Source organism: Dictyostelium purpureum, assembly GCF_000190715.1.
Source record: "Dictyostelium purpureum unplaced genomic scaffold DICPUscaffold_12, whole genome shotgun sequence".
Taxonomy (NCBI): Eukaryota; Evosea; class Eumycetozoa; order Dictyosteliales; family Dictyosteliaceae; genus Dictyostelium; species Dictyostelium purpureum.
The window spans coordinates 96,003-106,360 of NW_003519349.1; the positions used below are offsets into that span (position 1 = coordinate 96,003).

Sequence of the window (10,358 nt, forward strand, 5' to 3'; positions counted from 1 at the left end):
TTTGTTTTGTAATTGATTAATATTTTTTGGTTCATTTTCATTTTTAGGTTTTGAAACTAAAAATTCCATTGAATTTAAAATATCATCTAAAGAATTATCAAATGAGGTGGATCTATGTTGTTTGTTTTCATTATGGCCATTGTTATTGTTATTGTTATTATTGTTATTGTTATTATATTCAGTGGATGGTTTATCAACAGCTACAAATGAGGCTTTCTGTGGTATTGACGATGAAACAGATATTTGAGCAACGATTGGGTTGTTAACTTGAATGGTTTGTTCTTGAATTGGGGGGTTTTCATCATCTGTTAAATGGTGATGATGGTGATGATGGTGTATATGGACGATTTCTTTTTCTGGTTTTGAATCACTATCTTCAAATTTAATATTTACAATAGGGATTTCATCGGCACCATTTTTGAATGTATCATTACTGGAATTTTTCAATGAAGGATCATTTGATGAAGAGTTGGAATTGGAACCTTGGCTTTTATAAATTGATGATGAGCTATCACTCTTTGGGATATTACCTTTAAATTCATTCTTATCATTTGATGAGCTTATACTTGTATCACTTGTACTCTTTTTAATATTGTTACTATTTTTTAATGAAGCCGAATTGTTATCATTGGAATCGTTTTCATTGTTTTTATTAGAGATGTTATTACCATTGTTGTTAGGGTTATTATTATTGTTGATATTAGTTGGTGGCTTAACTACATTATTATTAGTATTGTTACTACTACCGGTTTCGATATTATTTTTAGATGGCCCATTAAATGTTCTAGCTTGTTTATTTTGAGCGGCTTGTTTGGAGAATGGCTTTTTCTTGAATACTGGTTGGTTTGTTGGATCCCCTGGTCTTGGCTTTTTGTAATCTAGTTCACAATATGGAAGTTTGTTAATTTCGAAATAGACATCTGATAAACTTTTCCCACAGTCAAAACAAACAAAGCAAGTTGGATGATAATGAAAACCAAATACAAAAATAGTTTCACCTTCTACCCTAGTATTACACTTTCTACAAGTAAAAAGCATTTTTTATTTATATTTTTTTTTTAAATATTTTTATTTATTTATTTATATTACAATACAATGTTTTAAAACTAAAAGGATTACAATAAAATAAAAAAAGAAATTTGAAAAGTGAAAAAAAGATAAGGTTTTTTTTTTTTTTTTTTTTTTTTTTTTTTTTTTTTTTAAAAAAAAAAAAAAAAAAAAAAAAAAATTTTTTGGGGAGGGTTTAAAAAAATTTTTTATATTTGTAAGGGGGGGAAAATTTTAACATTTCCAATTGGAAAATTAAAAAAATTTTTTGTTGTTAATATAATCAAAAAAAAAAAAAAAATATTAAAAACAATAAAAAAAAAAAAAATTAAAAATAAAAATATTCACACACAACACACTGGAGTTCAAAAAAAAACAACTCTCACCAAGATTAAACGTATACCCACCTTAACACAATAGAAATATTTACCACTCCAAAAAATATATTTAAGGTTATATATATATTTATATAAAAATATATATATTAAAATAAGTTATAACTAATTATTTTTTAACACCCACAAAAACACACCAAACCCACTAATTTTTTTAAAAAAAAAAAAAAAAAGTTAATTTTGACACCACACTCTAACACACTTAAAAAAAGGTATATTAAAATATTTCTATTATTGTTGTTATGTTTTCAACCTCGCAAAATCTGGATTTGATTCAATATAGTTTTGATCCACATGTAATTATTTATAAAACATTTAAGAAAATTTTTTTTAAAAAAAGAACTCTTAGTAATTTTTTTTTTTTATATGCTTTATTTACATTATTATAATTTATTAAAATAAATTATTTTAAACAACTATACTATATTGGGGGTTATAGATTATTACACATTAATTATAATTATTATTGTTATTTTGTTATTATTTATTATTGTTGAAAATTAAAATATTTAATTATTTATTTGTTTTAGTTTCTTTTTTGATGTTTCTTTTGTTTCATAATCTGATGAGTATTCAGATGATTCGCTTTGTTGTTGTAGATCTGGATCTATATCATCTTGTAAAATTTCTTCTTCTTCTTCTTGTTCATCGTTTGTGGTTATATTTTTATTTTCCTCTTCACTGTTTTGGATATTATCTTCCTCTTCTTCGTCCTCTTCCTCTTCGTCCTCTTCCTCCTCACTACTGACATTTTTGGATGGTCTTCTTCTTTTCTTTGTTGTTGGTTTTCTACTGAATTTTAATTGTTGCTTTTTCATATTCTTTTTGGATGATCCAGTTTCAATATCCATATTTGAAATGGTTTGGAATTCGATTGTATCGTAAATATTCTTTATGATTTCAATATGAATGTAATCGTTTGGGAACACAATTCTCTTTTTTAATATTTCAATTGATGACTTTTCAGAGAGTTTTGAACAAAGGAATTGAATAATTTCTAAAAATTCATCCATTTTATCGACTGTAGGGTTTTTGAGTGCAAAATTTAAAAAGTGTTCAATAGAGTCTTTGAGTGTGTTTTCATTCTTGATGTAGTCATTGATTAAATACTGACAAAGTGATCTAAATCTGGAGAACATATGATGTTGAAGTTCTTTATTTGTTGAAATTTCTTCGCTGATACAGATTTTATGGAAATTTGCAATAACTTCACAAAAAATATCGAGTTCTACTTTTGGATTGCTTTGAGGTTTTTCTTTAATAAATTCTCTAATTAAATCGGTACATGGTTTACTTGATGAAATTGCAATTTGTTCGAGTAATGTTCTTAGTAGAATTTCAGAGGTAAATGAAAATCTAATTGAGTTGCAAATGGTAATAGCAAGCTCCTCCATTCTCTTAGAGTATTTATTATCAAAAACAAAACTATTTACCATTTCAATATCTGATTCTAAAATTTGATGTTCAATAATATTTCCATCAGTATCGGTGTCATCTCTTTCAGAATTTGTTGTTGGAGCAGCTGTAGTATCATCATCGGTAGTAACTGCGGCACCAGTATCACTCTTTTTTGTCTTTAAAGCTGTTAATCTCTTTGATCTATTTTCAATTGCTATTTTCTTTTTCTCTAAATTTGATTGTTGAGTTTTTAAATATTCAACTTTTAATAATTTAATAGAATATTCATTTTCTAGTAAAAAAAAAAAAAATTAGTATAAAATTTTTATATCTATTTTAATATAATAACTATTATCTACATACCTGTTTTAATTAAATCTTCAATTGTTTTTGCTAATAATTTTTCAATTGGTAAGCCAATATTATAGTTATTGAGATTGGTTAAGCTTAAAACTGGTGAAAAAATTGAACGGGTGTCAACCAATGTTGTGTATATCTATTTTAAAAAAAAAGGATATTAATATTTTATATATTTTTAGGAAAAAAAATATTAAATGGATACTTACAAAATGTTTAAGTGTGTGGGTAATATTTGAATTTTTTAAATGTGATATTGATCTTGAAACAAAGAGATAGAATGATTGGATGACATCTAGATCAGTTGGGTTGATATGATATGATTTTTCAGGAATGGCTCTAAAGAATGACCATATTAATAGTTGTGAAGTGATACTGAGTGAGTGCATGATAATATTATCAGAGTCATCTTGAGTTTCAACTTCAATACCATGAATATCACCTCCTGTAAAGCTATGAATAAGACTTGCATACTTTTCATCGCTGAAATAAAAACGTTTACCTAAGCTATCTAGTTTTCTAAGGGTGACAATGACTTGGAAAATTTGATCTTCTTGTTGATTTTGGTCATCAGTACTTGGGATGATTTGAGAGGATTGAGGAGGTCTGATTTTAGCTAAACGTAAAGTATCAACAAGTTCATTGTGTAAACTATGAAGGGCATTCTTTGATGCAGTTTCTAATTGTGATGGGGTTTTACCATTGTTGATAAGATGATCAAGAGTTTCAGAGATTACATTAATTAGTTCGATTCTTGGTTGTGTTAAAAAAATTGAACAGATGGCTTCTAATAATTCTGTATATTTAGATTGGGCTCTTAGAGTAACATAACAATCCAATACAAAGTATTTTGCAATTTCGATTAGACCTTGAGATATGACTGAATCTGCTCTATATTGTGTAATTAATTCTGGTAATATGTTTAAGAAATTGGTGGTTACTTGGTTACAAACTTCTTCATCTAATAATTCTTCAGGGTCAATTTGTTGTTGTGGTTGTTGGTCTTCTGTGATTTCTTCTTCATTTTCACTATCACTTTCATCATCAGATTTTTTTGAAGAGGCTGGTTTTCTACCTGTTTTTCTACCTGGTTTTCCTTTCTTTTTTGGGGTTGGTGGTGCTTGTTGAGTATTTGCTTGTGTTGAAGCAACATCAGTTGTTGTAGCAATTAAATTATTGGTTGGTTTACTTGAACCAAATAATCGATATTTATCTCCAGTTGCAATTCTAATGGATGAGTTTAAAAAGTTTATAATAATACCTAGTTGTTTATCGGATATGTTCTTTGATTCAATTGATTCCAAATAATCTACCCAGAAAGACCAATCTACAAATAAATCTTTAGCTTTAGTTTCCCATAATGCAAGAACTAAATAATAAGGAATGTCAGAGTGAGCAGTCTTTTCTAAAAACTCTAATAGGATATTTAATTGGTTTTCTCTGAGATGAAGAATTTGTGAGCTTGATTTTTCCTCGTCACTTTTTTTTTTCTTGGCACTAATGACCGAATCAATTTTTTCTTGAACACCAGATAAAAATTTATTGAAAATTAATGAACCTGCAGCCTTTGAGATGTCTGGATGATCAATTTGATAAAGTTTGCAAACCTTTAAGACATCAGGTTCGTCCAAGAAGTCATATGGGGACATAGTTGAAACTAAATGTATACCTTCGACGGTAATGGCTGGAATTTTGTCACTAAAAGCAATTTCTATGATTCTATGTTTGAAACGTTGTGAAAAATAGTCAAATTTATTTGCGTTATCACCATCGGCAAAAAGAATTGAAAGGCCACGAACAGCAGCCAAACGAGGTTCAGTTGCAAAATCGTTTAAAGCCCAACCAAAATATTTGAGGCATTCATTGTTTAATAGTTTAAAGGAGTAACGGAGGATCCAAAGTGGCAATGGAACTAAACACATACTACGGATTTCAGGTAAACTATCTTTGAAACGAGTGTGAAATAAATTTTTAAAAAATTCCATTATAAAATCGTCGAGAACTTTGAGTTTTTTTCTAATATTTGTTTGATTTTCTTTTAATTGTTTATGACGATTTGTACTTGATGTTTCTGCACCTAATTGTCTTGAGACTGCATTGAGTTGATTTCTAAGATTAATAGCAATTTCAATCATTGAGGTGGTGATTTGAATAGCAGCCAATGTGGAGGCGTATCTTAATCCACGTCTTTTACCTTGTGCAGTTTCGATGAGCCATAGTACCAACATATTTAATAAATAACCATCAAAAAGTATGGATTCTTGATTCTTAATAATTATTTGTAACCAAAATTCATTAAAGTTCTCCAAGAAATTCTTTGATCTCTTACTGCTTAATGGAAATTGAACAGAGTCTTCTTGATCGCAAACTATTTTGGCTGCTTTATTAATTGGATAGTCTTTAAATTGTTTAAATGTAATAGTTGTAACTGCACCAGCACAATCGAAAATTAATACCAATAAATTCCAAACTGCTTGTTCTGCATCACTTTCATATTCTTGAATCCATTTATCTAAAACTTTATCTATATTTGTTTTTTTTTTAATAGTTTCTATATTTAATTTAATGAATATATTAATAAAAACAGTTGGTTTTTATTTTTTTATTTATTTATTTTTTAATTTTAATTTACCATATAACCCAATTTCACCCTTTTTTCTTCTGACTACTTTTTTTTTTGTTATGGTTGTGTCATCAACGTTTGAATCCGAAGTTGTCGATTTTTTTTTACCTGCCATTTATATACAGATAATTTAAAGATATAATATACAATATAAAATATAAATTAAAATTATAAAAAAAAAATTAAAATAAAATTAAAAATTTTTTTTTTTTTTTTTTAAAAAAAATTAAAACATTTTTTTTTTTTTTTTAGCGCGAAATTGTATATTTCCGGGTAACACACAATTAATTGCATTAAATATCACAATGTTTTATCATTCAACATGTTTTTTCCCTTTATAAAAACTCATAAAAAAATAAATAAAAAGAGTATTTATAAATATATAAATACTTAATAAAAATTCATAAAAAAAAAATAAAAAAAGTATAAATTTATTAATAGGTATTTATAAATATATAAAATATATTATTTATAAATATTTATATATATAAATTTATAAATAAATAAATAACTTATCAAGAAATTATTATGTATCTTTTTTTGTTAAGATTAATATTAAAATTTTAAGACACATTAAAAAAAAAAGTATATTAAATTTAATATGTATAAAATTTATTAATAATTTAAATAATTCCTTAAATAGATTAGTTGTCTATTGAATCATTAGTGTTTTCATAATTTAATATGATTATTATAGATACAAAAAAAATAAAAAAAACATACAATACTTTTTTACAATAACTGTTTTTTATATATATTATATACATTATGTATAAATTTGGTAAATAATTTAAAAAAAATTATTATTTTAAATCCCCACACAAGCTACTCACACAAACACATAGTCCATATAATTTTTAAATAAAATTGTATGAATAAATTAACCCTCTTACATATAAATACCTGTATAACCCCATTTCACACAACATTAATTAATTATTTCACCCCCACATTATTTTTTTCATATATACAGCATTTATAATATCTAACTGCCTTGATATTTATATCAATACCAGCTCTCCACACGACACCCATTATTCCTTTTTTTTTATTTTTATTATTAATTATTAAAAAATTATTTATTTATGGATGGTATCGTATAAATAATAAATTTTTTTTTTTATATTATGTCAATTAATTATAAAATTTATATATATCTTACTTATTAATTAGAATCATATGGAAAATATTTTCAATTATAATAATAATATTATTAGTTTTCTAAATAACAGTTTTTTTAATAATAATAATAATAATAATAATAATAATAATAACAATAACTTTGGGGATAATTTAATAATAAATGAAAATGAAATAGCAAATAATGAACAATTAAATAATAATAATAATCATAATCATAATAACCATAATAACCATAATATTAATCTTAATAATAATAATACTAATTATAATGAAACAAATAGAAATATTATCAATTCTTTAATAGAGTTAGTAGCCTCAAAAGATCCATGGGTAGATTTTTTGTCAATTCAGTTAAACTTTGTTGTTCCAATCGATGTTTCAATTGAAATATTCAATTTCATACACTCGCCAAACTGGAAGCTAAGATACTTTGCCGTTGTATACCATGCACAATATTTTAACTACAAGTTCAATCATAATATTAATCTTAAAGAATATATTGCTTTCATTACCGAATTATTCTTTGATGAAAATGATATTGTCTTTAATAAAATAGAGTGCTACAGGGAAAATCATATTCATCATATTATAAACCCATTATTTTACAGTATTATAAATGACAAAAGAGTAATTATAGATATATTAATTAATAAAACCCCGTAATACTAATATTAATTTTATTTATTTATTTAATATTTAGTTTAGTGAATGGAAGAAATCTAAACATGAAAAATCTTTAAGTTGCTTTAAATTCTTTATAAATAAAAGAACTCCAAAGCTCGTTAAGTTTATTGAAAAGTCTTTAATGGAAGAAATTAATGAAATTGTTACAAAAGATAGTTTAAATTGGTATCAAACCTATTTTTATAACAAATATTTTCAAAATAACTCAGCTCACTACTGCAACGAAGTATGTGATCAAGAATGTAACGAGTCATTAATTAAAGAAATATTTTTATTTGAATTAAATAAACTTTCCAGTAAATTAAATAGAAAAAATCAAACACATATTAATAATAGTAATATTAGTATAGGTAATAATAGTAATGACAGTAATAATAAAAACATACCAGTATTCAATGATTACATTTTAAAAGTAATAATAGAGCAATTAATAATTATAAATCATATTAATGATTACAAGTTAAGTGATCATATTTCAGTCTGTAAAATGAACTTTGTTCCAGTTGCTTTAGTGTCCAAGAAATTCTTTAAAATATTATCAAATGTATTATCAAACACCGAGTTCTTATGGTATAAACAAATCGATTACAAAAGTGAATTTAGTATTGTAAAAGAGCCACCATTATTTATGGATTATGATTCCATTAAATTAATTGACTATAAAAATATCGAAGATCAGTTTTCCAAAGTGAAACATTTTTATATACAAACTCAAACTACAACCGATGGCTGTTCAGTCTCAAACATGTATCCAAATTATTTCCACAGCTGTAAATACCCAGGGCCAAGATGTAATGAAAACCACGGTCGTAGAGAAGTAGAGTATTTAATATTCCCAGCCAAAATGCCACAGTTAAAAAAGTTAACATTAAACGGTTTCTTAAAATACGACAATGTTCAATTACTCGTTAACCATATTTCTTGCTGGTCCATGACTCCATCAACTCTAGAGTATTTAGAATTCACTATCAAGGATAGCTTTGGTTGTTGCTCCACTAAATCATCCCAAAACTATAACTTTTTATCAAATATATTAAAGAATCATTCAAGTTCACTCAAAAAAATTGTAATTAACTATGAAAGCAATTTTTTTTATCAAGATATGCTCAATTTCTTCAATATAGTTGAACCATTTATCAGCTCAATACAAATCGTTCTAAATATAGTTAATTTAAGATACATCAATTGTTTAGTATCCAATATTATTCAAGAAAATGACAGGCTTGTATTAAAAATCTCAAATAGTGCAAATCATGAATTAATGGGACTTTTTTCAAAAATCAATTCCTACATATATACCAATAATTTTATAATTAAAAAAATGGTTAAATAAAATCTTTTTCTTATTTTTATTTATTTTATTACAAACCTCATCCCATAATTTTACCACATTGCTATTTTTTTTTAATTTTACTTTTTATTTTTATAATATTTTTTTCAATATTTATTTAATAGAGATATTTTTAAAAATAGATGCAGGGTTTATTAATTAGTTTTTAAATAAAGATGAAATAAATAATAGACAAAATTATTGGAAGAATTGATAGCATTGAAATCATTGATAATGAATTTAGTGCTGATGAATTTGGTGAATTAAATACTACTAAATTGTATACACTTGAAAAACCTTTTGCTTTTCTTTGTACAACAATTGCTAAACTTGTTTGAACTCTTGGGTTTAGACCTGTAAAAGTGGCACTTGCTTCATTGTCACCATTATTTTCAATACGTTGTTTATTTTCACTTGCAAAATATTTAACACCACATGCTGAAAATGGGAAAATACCTTCTGGTCTTTCACCATCATAGGTATAAATAGTGTATATATCATTTGGATTACCAGTTTTATAAAAACTAATTGTACCTGATTTACCTCCATTAGTTAGTTTGACGTCAACTGCGCCTTCCCTTGCTGGAACTGGGTAGTAAGGTGTTACAACTATATAAAATTATAATTAGTATTTGGTTTTATTTATAACAAATAAGGTAGTATAACTTACTTCTTTCTTCATCGGAGCTAATTAAAATAGAATATTCTGTCGATAAAGGGTTGTTTTTAAATTTATAATCTTCTATTCCTTTAATTGCAACATATCTAAAATTGTATAAGTATATTAAAATAATCAATAATTATTAAGTTTAAAACTTACATGATTGTTCCTGGTGGGAAAGCTTTGATATTTGTTCCTAATGCCTTTACAGATGGGTTCCATTGGCCATAATAATTTGATTTTTTAGGATCGATAATCAGTTCATTTATACTAATGTAAATATCAAATGCACCGAAACATGATGTTACTGTAATACCTGTTGCGGTTTCATTTTTTAAAACGAAATAATGTACAGTTGCATTATCTGTTGATTTTTCTATGTGTCCATATACTTCAACTGAATCTGGTACCTCTATTCCTTCAATCTTCTTATCTTGACAATAACAAAGATTTATTGAAATTATAAACAATAAAAATATAGAAACAAAAAGTTTCATTATTAATTCTCTTTAACAGAAAAATTATGATTAATTAAAATAGGAATTAAAATTTTATTTTTATATTTTTAATTATATATTTTTATTTTAAATTTTCTAATTTCTTTTTTTCTTTTTTCTATTTTATTATATTATTTAAATCTTATTAAAAAAAATTTTATTATAAAATTAAAAATTAGATTTTGATTAAAATTTTAACAAAATCCAATTATTTTTTATTTAT

General features: G+C 25.0%; 3 protein-coding genes across 3 annotated transcripts; 1 reads left to right on the forward strand and 2 right to left on the reverse strand.

The window, feature by feature from the left end:
* Window positions 1–1,789: 1,789 nt before the first annotated feature.
* Window positions 1,790–5,935, reverse strand: DICPUDRAFT_45033 (uncharacterized protein; the record flags this gene model as incomplete). The annotated part of the gene is made up of 4 exons (XM_003283707.1): window positions 1,790–3,132; window positions 3,204–3,336; window positions 3,407–5,748; window positions 5,830–5,935. 4 exons carry the CDS (start codon window positions 5,933–5,935, stop codon window positions 1,952–1,954), a joined length of 3,762 nt encoding a protein of 1,253 aa, XP_003283755.1. The 3' UTR covers window positions 1,790–1,951.
* Window positions 5,936–6,990: 1,055 nt separating this feature from the next.
* DICPUDRAFT_96469 (uncharacterized protein) lies at window positions 6,991–9,012 on the forward strand. The gene is made up of 2 exons (XM_003283673.1): window positions 6,991–7,590; window positions 7,664–9,012. Exons 1-2 carry the CDS (start codon window positions 7,000–7,002, stop codon window positions 8,978–8,980), a joined length of 1,908 nt encoding a protein of 635 aa, XP_003283721.1. The 5' UTR covers window positions 6,991–6,999; the 3' UTR covers window positions 8,981–9,012.
* Window positions 9,013–9,143: 131 nt separating this feature from the next.
* On the reverse strand, window positions 9,144–10,135 carry DICPUDRAFT_147463 (uncharacterized protein; the record flags this gene model as incomplete). The annotated part of the gene is made up of 3 exons (XM_003283708.1): window positions 9,144–9,586; window positions 9,648–9,742; window positions 9,798–10,135. The coding sequence occupies 3 exons, from the start codon at window positions 10,133–10,135 to the stop codon at window positions 9,144–9,146; spliced, it is 876 nt and encodes a 291-aa protein (XP_003283756.1).
* Between the last annotated feature and the right edge of the window lie 223 nt (window positions 10,136–10,358).

What these genes read in the sequence shown, in the direction of transcription:
- DICPUDRAFT_96469 (XM_003283673.1), top strand. Translation starts at nt 7,000, where the DNA reads ATGGAAAATATTTTCAATTATAATAATAATATTATTAGTTTTCTAAAT. An exon ending in GTATTATAAATGACAAAAGA is followed by an intron (nt 7,591 to 7,663) that starts GTAATTATAGAT and finishes TTTAATATTTAG; the next exon opens with TTTAGTGAATGGAAGAAATC.